The 15361-nt window shown below is 42.2% G+C and overlaps 1 protein-coding gene and 1 pseudogene across 2 annotated transcripts; both read right to left on the bottom strand.

The window, feature by feature from the left end:
• Window positions 1–1180: 1180 nt before the first annotated feature.
• On the bottom strand, window positions 1181–5338 carry LOC111590129 (uncharacterized; annotated as a pseudogene). The gene is made up of 9 exons (NR_157351.1): window positions 5067–5338; window positions 4894–4987; window positions 4184–4263; window positions 3961–4057; window positions 3090–3202; window positions 2891–2998; window positions 2412–2531; window positions 2245–2318; window positions 1181–1532 (listed from the first exon to the last, which is right to left on the bottom strand). The product of NR_157351.1 is annotated as an uncharacterized protein (transcript).
• A 1384-nt stretch (window positions 5339–6722) lies between these two features.
• On the bottom strand, window positions 6723–9173 carry LOC100382179 (Aspartyl protease AED1). Its single transcript, NM_001174939.1, has 2 exons — window positions 8982–9173; window positions 6723–8000 (listed from the first exon to the last, which is right to left on the bottom strand). Exons 1-2 carry the CDS (start codon window positions 9133–9135, stop codon window positions 6754–6756), a joined length of 1401 nt encoding a protein of 466 aa, NP_001168410.1. The 5' UTR covers window positions 9136–9173; the 3' UTR covers window positions 6723–6753.
• Between the last annotated feature and the right edge of the window lie 6188 nt (window positions 9174–15361).

Raw genomic sequence — 15361 nt, 5'->3', positions numbered from 1 at the left:
ATAAACGCATATGGTGAAATCTAGATCCAAAAGGTGATTAAAATTGAGTAATAATAAGCAAAAACTCCAAGAGAAATATAAACCAACCTTTTTTAGCAAATAATAAACAAAAAAACTTAATTACCAAACATACCTTCCTCTCTCCATACAAACACACCATTCATTAAAGAACTAAATATATCATGGATAAACTAAATTAGAACTAAACAAGAAAAGGGATAGTGGAGAGACAATATCTAACCATCTTAAGCAATCTCATTTGAGCAAATAGAGACAATAACCTAGCTACTCCTCACTATAACACATGGTGAAACCCTAGATCCAAAAAGTGGATAAAATTGAGTAAGAATGAACAAAATTGTCAAGAGAAGCATAAACCAACCTAATTTCTTAGCAATCTTCTTCCAAAAAATGAAGATCAAAACCTTTACCCTTTTACCCTTGTATTTTTAAATATGGACCTCCAAAACCGCCTGCAATGGAAGATTGGTGCTAGAAACAGTACTGATCGGGGAGGAACAAGGGGTTTTTACACTAGAATCATCACAGGCGGTTAGCGTAAGGAACCCCAGTGGAAACATATTTGTATTGGTGGTTTACTTAAAGACTACTAGTGAAAATAATGCCTTTTCACTGGCGAATTTTTAAAGTGTACAACTAGTGCAAATATAGTTATCACATGTGTTTCCTTACGTGAATTACTAGTGTAAATAGACGATTTATATGGACGGTTCTTCAATCAGGGCCACCAATTTTCACTACACGACGGTTCACTTACAGCGACCTACGGTTGGTTGCTAAAACGGCCTTCAGCGACCTACGGTTGGTCGCTAAAAACTTTTAGCGACCCATAAGGATGGTCGCTGTAAGTGCCGTCGCTAAAGGCTTTAGCGACCGACATCTTTTTAGCGACCGACCGTCCGTTGCTAATATTATATATTTAGCGACCAACTGTGGGTTGTTGTACTATAGATTTAGCAACCAATCGTAAGTCGTCATACTATACATTTAGCAACCAACAGAAAGTCGGCTTTTTTACAGTTGTTATTAATAATAATATACATTTAATTAAGCACCACAAATCACAGATTTTTATACACAAATCATAAAAACATACACAGTTAATCAGTATACCACAGTCATAGATCCATCACATAAACACAAAAGCACCACAATTATATATTCACAAAAGCATCACAATTATAATATCATTCACAACTAGATCATTTACAGATAGCTAGCTAGATCATTCACAAAAGCTCCAGAGATGATCAGTCACAAAAGCACCACAGCGACATCACTTCAGCTTGAAACAGTTCAAAAGCCCACAACTACATCACTAATGTTTTATATCACTCTAGCTATTGTTCAAAATCCCACAACTACATCACTCTAGCTGCTCCAGAGCTGATCAGTCACAAAAGCACCAAAGCTACACTAACGCTTCAAACAGTTCAAAAGCCTTCAGACAACCACTCCAGCTTCTTGTATCCTCCTGTTTTAATGTACAAGATTTCTTTGTCCAGAACACCCTAGAAAAAAGTACATCAAATTAGTATATTGTTGCTACATTTGCAAATAAAAATACAGTTTTGATGCCTTATCTACTTCCACTAGGCGGTGTTGCAGCCTTATGCACCAACTTCAGCTGGTGCAATCAAGGTTAATCATCATTAAGTTGACGGCTCATATAAATCTAAACATAAACAAGATAAGATATAGACTATTACTTTCTTGTACGGCCATGCAACTGATATCATGTAAGCATCAGCCATATACTGATCGCATTTTGATTAGGGAAACATATTGGTCACCTAAAATGGGGCAATAACCCTCTTTCTTGCTCCACACCTTTGTGTCACTATATGTGTGGAGAAACCAATTCACACTTATGTGCACGAAGATTTGTAAGTCAAATCATGAATATAGAGTCCAAATCAGACCGCAGCTACCAAGAATTTTTTTAATAAATACATGACCAAGTAAAGAAGAGTCAAAATTGATTGGCCCAGCCTTTCAGGGTATTACAGTGTACAATGTTTCAGTATTTTAGACTGCACTACTGTAATATCACAGGAACTACAAATGGAGCATTCAATACTACTAGTACAATGACCGTGCGTTGGGACGACACACAAATTATTCAATAAAATATTAGTGGACAACAATTACATGAAAACGAACAATTGGCTTAACACAAAAAAATCTTGAATAAATCCGTGTGATGGTGATTGCTCTACTTACTTGGAAGTACTTAGTAAGGGCCTTAGACTTTCCTGCCCGCTTGAAGTGCCTTTTGGGTCAATTACATAGCTCACCTGCAAAATAAGATGTCAAATATACTATCACATATCCATCCCAACATAACCATCCCAAAGGATAAACCAGGATCACCAAACACACAATACTACCACAGATCTCAATGCACATGTGGAAGAAGACATGACCAAAGCAGTATCACTCTTCCTTCAATGCCACGCAAAATGTCACTTATTTGTTCTGAACTATCTATTCCAGTGATCTTGCAGGAGCTGCAAAAAGATCGATCACAAACAGTTAAAACATTTGTTTGAAAGGAAATCAGGATAAGCTTCCTAGTGTTCAAGCCATTGCAGTAACAATGAATGCAATGAGAAACCTAAGAAAAATTGGGTGGACTTGTTTAGAACCAGAGAGTAGTAGCACAAACATCATCTCAGTTATAAAAACAGTTATCCGTCACGAACAATGAAACATTTGTTGGTAAGGAAAGCAGGATAAGCTTCCTAGTGCTCAAGCCATTGCAGTAACAACGAATGCAATGAGAAATTCTAAGAAAAACGGTTATTGTTATTTTTATGCCATTTTGTATTTATAATTATTTGGATGAATCACATACATAGAAACGTACCTAATAAGCCTAGCTTTGGCTGCAGCACAGTCAGCCCCTCCATCCTTCTAATCAACGTCATTAACAAAAAGCTTCTTTGTAGGCCTCCCTGTAGGTGATGTGCACGACCTAAAACCAATTGGTTATACTCAAGGTACACAAACAAGCAAGTGATATGAATAAGAAATAATGGAAGAAATGAAGTGTTTGTTGATTTAACCTTTTCTTTGTAGCACTTTGCTAGGTCTAAAGCATTGGATAATTTATTACTGGTGAATCCGCGGGAGGAACCAGCTCACTTGTAAGTTTGCTTTTGCTGGCTGCAACTGGTGCCTGTGATTTTGAACATATGTTTGAGACAATAGTAAATTCAACAGAAAAAAGAAGCATTTTAGTTCTTCGCTAATGGGTGCAAAAATTAGCTAATCTTATCAACATCAATGTTTCTATTGCTCTCTAGCGTAGTTGGCATCCTAGCATCAAGTATTACTGGCACAGAAGGTGTTGTGGCTGCGCCATCAACTAAACCAGAGTTGTATGCCACTTTCTATGGATTTTAAGGCTGAACTAGTTATTGTAGATAAATGACAATATCTCTGCATGTTACTAGGCATACATGTGATATATTCAATTTATTCATTTCATTACTCATCTAGCACAAATGCACACATATCACTATGAGCTAGTTGTTGTTTTTAGAGAAGTGTCGTTCCATAGAATCTTATGCTGGTAGTGCAATATAAAAGCAGTTCTACACTTCTACTACTGCTATTTTTCATTTTTTCTTACTAGTACTGCGGACGTCGTACACCTGTTAGAGGGAATTTTATGACAGTGGAGAATAAATATTTTTGTCTTATTGTTTGTTGGGAGCTATAAATAACCTAATGTTTGCCTATTATTTATGGGTAGCAAAAAAATTGTAAAGGTTGAAACTGCTTCTCATATTTCTTTGGCAGTCTGACGCGCTATAAGAATGTACTAGTATTTTTGGATGCAGTGATGCAGACATATGACCCCATGGACTTCCGATATTCAGTCATGCCCAGTACTAAAATCCGGATTCCATAAGAACAAAAACTAGCATATACCTGTAGGCATCCATGATAGGCGATGGTGCTTGGGGAGACGACTGAGATGCAGATCGTGGTTCACTTGTGCCGAGACGCCGGCGGAACCTCACAATACCTCCGATGAAACAGTGTGTATATGTATATAGTATAGGTTATGAGCAGGTTTATGTCTATCTGTTTGTTGCAGGATCCTAGTGCACATTGATAACCACAATTTTAGAAAGATTCACGATGTGAGTACCTCATTTCCACTACAAAATTCAGTTTCTTCATCACATCACGCCCGTTATGGCTCGAGCGACAGATGAACTGTGTCAAATCCTGAAATAATGTAGCAAGAGGGTCATATATTCACATACACAACAAAGAAGTGTCGCATTACTAAGATCTATTATGAGAAGAAGAGGAAATTTAGCTCAGGATAAAAAAATTCTTTAAATATTTGTCAAAAATTGCCACCTAATTAAACTTGAATATTGTAACTTTGTTGCTACCATAATGAAATCCATTGTTAATGTGGTGAGAAAAAATCACCACCTAATGATTTTTATTTGCCAAGTACATGATCTGTTGCTGGCGCTGTACAACTTTGACTGAAAAATAATTGAGATAAAATGGAGAAGACTGATGGATGACGTAAACAAGAAAGTGCTTCACGTATTTTGAATTGCTACACCAGAACCGACGTAATTAATACTCCCAACCTCAGCTAAAGCATATCATCATCACAGTCTAAGCAAAACCCCAAAGACTGATAAAGAAATTGTATATTGAGATACATGCAGCTAACCATTATAGACTTATAGTTCATAACAGTTTCATTCCATTACACGCAACAGTCAGTAACATGGAATGGCAAGGTTCCTAGTATTGCTCCAGTTAACGAAATTGTAGCTCGAAGAGGTACCGCCGTACAGGAGACTTAGAGGATTACTCGTTATTACTACTTACTTGGTCAGGCGATGATGCTGGGAAGGGGAATCTCCGAACGGTGCTCAATGACGCTTCTTCAAGTGCACCGATGAGGTACATAGTGGGGAGAAAGCTATGGAAGGAGGTAGAAGAAGGGGGAAAGATGAGTATCGAGGGAGTTCAGCAGACGTCCCTATACGGAGATGACTCACCTCGGCTGGATGAGATCCTTTCGTGGCCATTGAATAAACAAGAGCAGACCAGTGGACAGTGGTTGGCTCACTCGCCGGCGACGCAGCACACTGGCGCGGCGGCGCCTGCTCTCCTCCACAGGTCCACGGCCACCGACGCCTGCTCTATTTTTCTACTCTAGGGGTCCACGGCCACCGGGGCGGCGGCGCTAGGGTTTCGTTTTTGGGGAAACTAGGAGAGAGGGAGAGACCGAGAGGGTGAGTGGGTGAGGCCATGAGGGTGACCGTGAGGGTCTGAGGGAGAGTCGTCGTGTGAGTTGTGGGCTACTCGATATGGTGCTAGGCCGGTCAATGGTGCATGGGTCGTGGGAGTGGGGATGAATGTACAACTCGTTTAGCTCGCGAGTAACTCATGAGCCAGCTCGAGTTTGGCTCGGTTAAAACCGAGTTAAATTGTTAGCTCAACTTGTGACTCATTTTCAACGAGCCGAGTCGAGTCGAGTCACTAATGATTCGAGTTTTTTATCCAGCCCTAGGCAGAGGTGACGGCGGCTGCGCTTGTGGTTTGGTGCGTGGAATAGGGTTTCGTTTGTTTAGTAGGCCTTTAGATGGTCTTTGGTGAGTAAATAAGAAACACAAAAATCGCGTACCCCTATAGTGACCCACCATCAGTCACACACTTACCTATATAGCGACCGACCATAAGTCGTTAAATTTCTAGACTTTTAGCGACCCACAGAGCGTCGCTATAAACGCATTTAGCGACCAACCGTCGATCCATAACTTTTAGCGACCAACTGTCGGTCCCTAATAAGGGTCGCTAAAGATCAACCGTCGTGTAGTGTTTCTTTCACTCATGCGCGATAACTGAAAGTGTTTGTAGAAATTTGTGCACACCGCAGTCATAGAGCCATTTTGTACTAGTGTAACTCGCGTGTGTGCATTGTAGGACATCTTGAACTTCTTCGTATGAGTAATAACTATTTTTTAAAAAAAAGGTTAGTAATTGCGCGGATCATTACATCTTCCAATCATTTCAGTATATGTCAACTGCATCAGCTAAAGTTCCTATTTAGAAGTTAGAATGAATAAAATGTCTTAGCAAACTCTACAATTAGCCATCAATGTTTTATTTAATTTAATTAAGTTTTACTTATTTCAATTTTTTACTTTTCTGTATTTTTTAATAACGATCTTTTGCTATCTAATTTCTTGTGATGTGTAACTCAACCATCACTACCAAAATGACTCTGTTCTACAGCGATAACGACCTCTATAGCGACCCACCATAAGTTGTTAAATTTTAGACTTTTAAACACCAACAGACCATGACTAAAAATGTATTTAGCAACCAACTATTAGTTCACAATTTTTAGCAACCAACAGCCTAATAAGGGTCCTTAAAACTCAACCGTCATGTAGTGACATATATACTCTCAATTGTACACGACAAGATGTGTGCGTGTTTTTCTGAAATACAGTACGAATACACATAATCTTGTAGACATTTGAACAAAATACTAGGTCACTTATGCAGAGACTATTAAATCTGTTTATAGTCTTGATTAAAATTTCCAAAGCCGTGTTGTTGATAGACATCATCTAAATGTTCATTCATGGTTTATGCTTATTCGGATGGATTTCCATCAAATACGTTACTTTTTGGGACGAAAATTTCCCGTATTCCCTTGAAATTATTAATAGAAATTTAGCAAGCGCCAGGGCGGAATCCAAGGGTGCTCCCTCCGACATCGAATAGCATCTCGAACGTACGCTGCTGCACGTTCCCCAAGATTCCGGTGTCGCCATCTTGGGCCGTGGCAGTGAACGCGAGGCAGCCAGCGTAGAATATGCCGGAGACGTCGAGGTCCATGACGGCGCCGCGGGAGAAAGTCAGTGTCACCACCGGCACCCTGACCGTCTTGATGCCGCTGAAGTCGAAGCAGGTGTCCAGGATGCCAACCGGGGCCGCCGACGGGTACGCCTTCATCTCTTTCTTGAACGCCGTCCGTAGCGCCTGGTACGCCGTCGGCGGCAGCTGCGTGATGACGGTGCCGGAGTCGACGACGGACGCGCCGGAGAAGACCGAGGCCGGCACGTTGAGCTTGGTCCCGGCCACGGTGATGGCCTGGAGGAACACGCCGTAGAACGTGGGAACGTTGAATCTCACCAGCGGCGTGCGTGAGTAGCGCGACGAGGACGTGCCACCAGCAGCTGCGCCGAGGGTGAGGAACCCTCCAGCGGAGCTCGACGACGGCGGGAGGCAGTAGGAGAACGCCTTGCCGTAGGTCGCAGCCGTCTGCGACACGAGGGACTCCGTGTCGCCACCGAGCCCCATGAGGCCGTCCAGCTGGCCCACGAAGCCGTTTGCGCGGTGGCTGCACCCGAACTGGAAGTTCTTGACGGCGTCGGACGTGGTGAGGCCGAGTGTGTCGGAGCCGTACGTCCCCGTGGTGTTGGAGTGGTCGACGTACTTGACGATGTACTGGCAATGCGAGTTCAAGCAGCCATTGCCCTCGCCGCCGAGCTGCGCGCACTGGGCAGAGCTGCAGGAGAAGGCGGAGTACGTCGCGGACTTGGCCGGATCGAACAGCTTGTCCTTCTGCGAGGAGCACGACTGCGCGGCGCACGGAGCGCACTGCACCCACGAGACGTCGCTGCCTGTGTCTATGCTCATGACCTGGGTCACGGCGGGCGTGCCCAGGCTGACGGTGATCACGTACTCTGGGGTGCCCAGGGAGTAGCCGGAGCTAGTCGGGATAGTCACGCCCGACTGCTGGAGCTCTTTCGCGCTACTGTTTCGAGGAGAAGAAAGCTTCGCGTGGATGTTGGCGGCTCGTAGTTGGTCTCGGCCGAGCGTTTCCTCGTGCGAAGGCTTCTCTTTGGACATGACCGGAGAGCACGGGCCGTGACGGTGGACTAGTGGTAGCGTGGCACCGTTCTTGGATGAGGTAACTGGACGATGCATGGACCATTAGAAATATTAGAGAAAACCAGTTTAATTTTCTGATGCGGATAAATACGTACTATTTTAGAATATGTACAACTAATGAATCTCTAGAGACAAGCAAGCAACACTCCAATTGTCTTTCTAAATTTCAGTCATTTACATAAAAACCATGTTCATATCTTTCCAATCCCTAACAAGTTTTCTATATCTTATTTACATTTTAGAGAGTCATTCACTATTTTTACCTTTTTTGACTAGCGAGAAATCCAGAATAAAATGTGGCTATATTTAAATAACCATTTTTTCAGACGTTGTGATATATATGGTATAAAAAATTGCCGGACGAGTCCATCCATATAGGGGGTGTTTGGTTTAAGGAATCACTACATCCAAATTGAGGTGGTGCATCATGGGTTCATTACTCAAATTTGGTGGGATGACCGCATTCCTCATATTAGTACTAACTAACTAACTATGAAGAATGAGGTGGTGATGGATCAACTCATTCTATTGCACAAACCAAACAAAAATAGTGAAGAGTGAGAAGATGATGGACTAGCTCATTTCTCAAACCAAACACCCTAATATTTTTTAATATGTATCGTTAGTGAATAAACTAAGGATTCTTAGTATGGTATATTATTACTTAGTGTTGTTATAATAGCGAGTTTGATTAGTGTATGTTTTATATGCCAAAAGTGTAGTAGTGGTAACCAACATATTTTTATTTTTAATTAGGTTATTATCATGACCAGATTAGTGTCAGTGCAAATTTATTAGTGTATAATCAGTTATCATTATATTAGATAAAAGAAGCAATTGGCCAATTGCTGTTATCGTATCCCCACTTTAGGTTCATCCAAAAAAATGGAAAATCAAGAATTTATCTTTTTAAACTCAGACATGTTCATACAAAACAGAATCAGCATATATACGATGAAAGCATTTATTTTCACGCGGGCCGTACTACGATTTATATAATTTACCTTTTTGGCCTGAGCAGACTTCTGATGGCTCCAGGGAACTAGATGCTACGACCATGTACCTTTGCGCGTCATCTGCAGTACCATGAACAATGGAGAAGGCAATAGAAAGCACAAGAACCGGAAGCGCCAACAATGCCGATGAAGACGACGCCATGGTGGTATGTTCGTTCACAACTTGCAGCGAGCTGCTTGATCGATCGATGGAGTGCCTTAGGCGATGGAATGTGCTGGCGTTTTTATAGGCGCTTATGTTCTTCAGTGCCGTGCATGCATGCTCTTGTCGTCGCTCAGAAGTTCAGTAGCTAGACCATGGTATAGTGGGCCAGCAGACGCGCCCAAAGCTAACGCTTTCTTCACGTTCACGGGCACAACAGCATCGCCCTTCTGTGGAAGTAGACTTGACAGTTGACTTGAGAGTTTGGCACAGACTGACTGTGTCTGTGTGTCATCCTTTTAATTTGGCCGCGGCGGCTGTCACGTTGTGTTGTGGTTCTCGCTAGCTATTTCCAATTCCAACGCGGCAGCATATATTCTTCTTGACTGTCTCATTGTTCTACGTACGCCAAAGCACGCACGCCAGATTTGAATTCAACTGGGGGAAATGAAATGATGGGTCGTTTTCTAGCGCTCGATCGACTCATGGCCGGGTCGTCGCAAGTCTGAAGCTTTTGAGGATAGCTAATAGACTACTGTTCTTTGTTTTTTTTTCCTTCTGGCAACTGGTCTCCTGATCTGGCAATTTTCAGTATTTTTCTGAATTATTCATTTGGGATTACATGCAAGCAGTAGATGCATTGCAGCAAGTTGATCGTGATATCGGCTCTTTTTTATGGTACGGGTGGACGTGTGGTCATGGACAATTGACCTCTTGTCTACTACTTACTCCCGAGTCGCGACGTGTGGGACGGGGGTGTTGGGGACTTGTTATCAAATGCTATGAATTAAGAACAAGGCAACATAAAATGTTAAATGTTAACGTCCTTCGTCCATGAAACAATATTCCCTTGAGGATAATGAACCATGGACGAAGGTTGATGAGAATATAATTACGAAGGTTAAGTCTTCGTAATTAAATTCTAATAGATGATATAAGATAACATAAAATAAAGGGTATGAAAAGGTAAATGAATCATAAACGAATTATATTATATTTACTTAATATATTGAATCATTGAATACAATTATACCTCTGCCTTGGCAAAGATTGGTTCCCGAAAGATGCAATTGCAATTACCAGAATGCGTGAACAGTAAAGGAATACTGTTCACTATTTATAGGCACAGGACACAGCCTGTGAGGAATTACAATTATGCCCCTTATAAAAGTTTACAACATTGACTCAGACCTTCATGGACTAAAAGGTCATTCTATCTTTAAGTCGGTTTGTAATACCGAAGCTTCATGAAGAGGAACCTTCGGCCATCTCACACAAGCAGCTTCAGCCGAAAGCCGCTTCTTCCTAGAAGACCTTCGGCGACGAAGCATAGACCCAACAGTAGCCCCTTTCGCGGTGCTAGATCGTTTTTCGTAACGAGCTTGATCCGTGAAAAAAGTCTCTTAAGCTTCGGGGAGCCGAAGGTCCAAAAAACACCTTCCCTGAGCTCGTTGTCGAGAAACGATTCAGTTTCCCAGCGCGTAGCGGTCCCACCTTGCAGAGTTACTGTTTGGTCTCTGCGGTCCACCACGCAGCGAGTGCGAGCGGGTGTCCGCCTGGTGTAAAAATCCTGGCGCTTCGCCTTCTTACCTGCAGTACTATATAAACAGACGAGTATGTGTGAAGTTACCACAGCATTCATTGCTATTTGCACTGTTTTGCTGCCAAAATTTTTAACCATCGCCGAAGCTTGACTCTCGGAATCGAACGAAGCTCCAGCTTGAATTCTGCTTCGTCAGAAGAAAAAACTTTTGGAAGAAAAAAGTATTTAATTTCCACAAATTCAGAATTAAATGGCCAGAGTGCGTTCTACCGCTAGGGTTGAGCGTGAGGGGGGCGAAGCTGAAGGTTCGGAGACTGTTCCCATCTCCGAAGCAATGCGACAATCCGGGCTGGTAACTTCGGAAAAGATCCCCAGTGCTGATGTAGAACAAGCAGAACAAACAACTGCCGAAGCAGAAGAAGAAAACATTGAGGAAACTGATCCTGAAGATGATTATCGTATTGCCATGCCAAGCAAGCCAAGCCATTTGGACTTCGGAAAGTCTACTGTTTCGAAGGCTGATCTCTCCATGATGGTGAAGTCGGGCTTTTTCAGTGAAAATCAGAAGAAGCTATTACGCTTTGGGGGAGAAGAAACTACCCCAAAGCCGGAGAAGGATGAAATAGTTATTTTCAAGAGCTTTCTAAAGGCTGGATTAAGATTCCCCCTACATGGGATTATTGCAGAGGTACTGAAGAGATTTGGTATCTACTTTCATCAGTTGACTCCTAACGCTATTGTTAGGCTTAGTGTTTATATCTGGGCACTCCGAAGCCAAGCGGTGGAGCCGTTTGCGGATAGCTTTTGTCGAGTTCACGAGCTGCACTATCAGACGAAGGCTAGAAAGGATGGATTGCATGACAATTTTGGTTGCTATAATTTTGCTTATCGGAAAACCACAAAGTTTCCTGTAATTAGCTACCGAAGCAAATGGGCAGCAGGCTGGAAGTCGGAGTGGTTCTATGTCAAGGTTGATGACGACAAGGAGAAGCTTGTGCAAAGTCCACTTGAACTAATCTTCGGAGAAACCCGCCCCCATTGCAACATGACACCAGAAGGTCCAACTCAAAAAGCAATGAATGAATTCAGAATTATTGCAGAGCATATCAGTACAAGAGACCTGGTTCAGGAGTTTTTGGCTTTCAAGGTTTTTCCTAGTTTAAAAGAATGGGAAATGCCGAAGCTAAAGGGGGAAAAGAAAGAAGGTGAACTTGTGCGTTTACCTTACTATTTCAAGTTTAAGAAATACTTTAAAACACCTTGCCAAGAATGGCTGGATACAATTGAAGTAATGTGTAATGAAATACTTGGCAACTACTCCAAAAAAGAAGATCAATTGATGACTGTGGCCTTCGGCACCCGTCCGAAGCGAAGACTGAACCGAGTGCTGGACGCCCTGGGTTTCGAATACCCTGACTATGAAAATCTGAACAAAGGTGCCGGGGGCCAGAAAAGGAAAAGGATAACTGAAGCTTTAAATGAAGATGAGAAAGAACCATCAAAGAAGAAAATTCCGAATAAGAGGAAAGCGTCTTCTCCGAAGCAAAAAATGTCCGACGAAGAAGAAACCCCCGCATCACCCTCTGCTGCTGACGTGGAGGAAATTTTGAAGGTAATGACTGAATCCCTGCCTGCGAAGCTAAGTCCATTGGGGCCTCAACTGACAAAGTTTTTTCAGAAGGAAAAGGAGCCCGAAAAATCGAAGAAAACAACTAAAGCAAAGAGACAAAGAATTATCACTGCGACAGAGGTCATTGACAAGACACCACCAAGAGCTTCAGCTCAGAAGACACCAGCGGCTGAAGAAAAAACAAATATTGAAATCACACCTTCGGAGGTCGCGGCTGCCGAAGCTGCCTCAGTTGAAGATTTGAACCTGGAAAGCACAATCGAAGACATCGACAAAATGCTGCTAGACATGGCCACAGAAGAAGCTACCACTGCCGCCGAAGAGGCTATGGCCGCAGTGCCGGGGAAAGAAAAGGAAATTGTTGACGAAGCTTCGGAGGACGAGGCCTTCATGTTTCAAAATTTAGTTGGAGAAAAATTATCAAAACCTGAAATAGAAGAGCTTAAAGAGTATGCCAAATCTTGCGGGTACAAACCAGGAGCACTCCTCTTCGGAGGTATTGATGATGAAAAATTAGATTGTATCCGAAACCAAACTGGAGCCAAAGTTATCGGTACTCTGTCAAAGAGTATCGGTTTTCCGAAGCTAGAAACGGACATTAGCCGCTACCGACGACAACATATCGTTGGTAGTTTATTTTATTCCAATTTCAAGGTGAACTACTTTTCCCTTAACTTTTATTGTTTTTAATAATGAAAACATGTCTAACGAAGGTTGTTTTCGTGCAGAGCATGCTGTTGAGCAAAGCCTTGAAAATGCAGCAAGATTTTGAAGACAAGAAGCACGAAGTTATAATTGAAAATTTAGAAAGCAAAATAAAGGAGCAATCAGCTGCTATTGAGAAGAAGAACTTTGAGCTCCAGGCAACTGAAGGTTTATTGGCGGAGGCCGAAGCAAAAATAACAGAACTGAACACGAAGCTTCTCTGCCAATCTGAGCAGTTTAAACAAGAAAAGCAAGAACTTAATGCAAAACTTGAAGCCGAAGCTCAACAAAATTCAGATTTGAAAAAACTATTGGCGGGCCTTCAAGAAAAATGTTTGGAATTTAGCAACAAATGCATTCAACGACTAAGAAAAATTTTCCACTCAGTTGGAGCCAGCAGTGAGAAATTCACCCCCTCAGCTGAAGATTTACCGAAGACCTTCGAACATATTGAGGGTGAAATTGACGAGCTCGACGAAGTTATAGCTGGGCACGGTGACTTCTGTGCCTGGGTAGCTTCTCGGGGCACTGCTGCAGCTTTCCTAAAAGCTGGCTGCGATCATGGAAAGATTGTCAATAGGCCCAATTTCACTTTATCACCATCAATCCTAGATGACATTCCTGATCTCGCCCGAAGTATTTCCAATAGATTTGTAAAAATGATATGGACAAAAGGCGGGCGAGAAAAGGCTGGAGACGAAGCTCGGAGTCATCTAGAACCAGTAAGAAATCATACCTTGTGCTTACCTCTTCCTTCAAGCTCGATTTTGACTTACAACAACTTAATTCATGTAGGATGACGAAGCCGAAGTCGATGATTAAAAAGAATGACGCCGAAGCTACATTCCCTCGAAGATTAAGTAGGAGTAGACTGTAGACAGACTCAGGAAACTTTTGAGATAACTTTTGTAAATGTAACTAAACTTGTCTTTAATGAGTTATGTTCATACCTTGTATTATGCTCTTACCCTTCCATTAATGTATGTGAAGTGCTTTGTTGTGGACGAAATTATCTTTTTTGAGCCGAAGGCGAAAAAACACCTTCCCTTCTTTTCGTACACAGCGAAGCATAGAAAACAACATTTCCCTTTCTTCCGAAGCTCTCCTTTTTGTACGCGAAGAAGCTCTTCTGTTATGTCGAAGCAACCACTTATGCCATGATGATGATTATCCTACATATGCCTGGATGAATGTTTATGAATGCAAATGCTATGATGTAATGTGATGTGCGAATGAATGTCCAAACACATATCCGAAGCCATACTCTCAGCCATTATTGTCTTAGAAACAATCACACATCAGCTCTGCATTCCCTTAGGAACGACTTTGGAGCTTCTTCGCCTTTTACTTTCGGCGTAATCAGCGTTGACTTTTCGCTGTAAGCTCTGCATTCCCTTAGGAACGACTTTGGAGCTTCTTCGCCTTTTACTTTTGGCGGAATCAGCGTTGACTTTTCGCTGTAAGCTCTGCATTCCCTTAGGAACGACTTTGGAGCTTCTTCGCTTTTTTACTTCGGCACTCGATGGTGCGTTCTCAGCTTTTACATTTACATTCCTTGGTGCATTTTGCTCTTATAGAACTAAAAAAGGAAATTACATATGATGGCCCCATTAAAAACCTTTCTCCCCCTTTAGAAAGGAAAAGGGTGCCATGAAAAAGAAAAAACATAAAAAGTTACATCAAGTTACACATAATATCACCGAAGCTCATCCGCATTCCAAGATCTAGGAATGTCGTTGCCGTCCATATCCTTCAATCTGTATGAACCGGGTCTTGACGAAGATGCTACTAAGAAAGGTCCCTCCCATTTCAACTGCAACTTGCCCACTGTGTCTGGGTTGGCCACTCTCCGAAGCACCAAATGTCCTGGCTCAATATTCTTTAGCCGAACTTTTCTATCTCGCCATTTGATTGTTTCGGCTTGATATTTATTGATATTCTCCACAGCTTGAAGCCTGATCCCTTCTAAAGCATCTTTTTCCACAGAGTAAGCATCTTCAGAACCTGATTCTGCCGAAGCTACTACTCTTATTGATCCAGTTTTAGCTTCTTCCGGAGTTATTGCTTCGTCACCAAACAATAGTTTGAATGGAGTAAAGCCTGTTGACCTTGATATTGTTGTGTTGTGGCTCCATACCACTTTGATTAATTGATCTGGCCACTTTCCCCTAGGTTGATTGAATATTAACTTCATTATTCCTGTCATTATAATGCCATTGGCTCTTTCAACGAGTCCATTTGACTCCGGATGCCTGACTGATGCAAAATGGATCTTCGTACCAATTTGATCACAGAAATTTCTGAAAGCTTCGGAGTCGAACTGTGTTCCATTATCTACAGTGATGGCC

Source organism: Zea mays, chromosome 9 (assembly GCF_902167145.1).
Source record: "Zea mays cultivar B73 chromosome 9, Zm-B73-REFERENCE-NAM-5.0, whole genome shotgun sequence".
Classification (NCBI taxonomy): domain Eukaryota; kingdom Viridiplantae; phylum Streptophyta; class Magnoliopsida; order Poales; family Poaceae; genus Zea; species Zea mays.
Note: the sequence above shows the minus strand (reverse complement) of the source record. Positions and strands in the feature narration are given on the sequence as shown.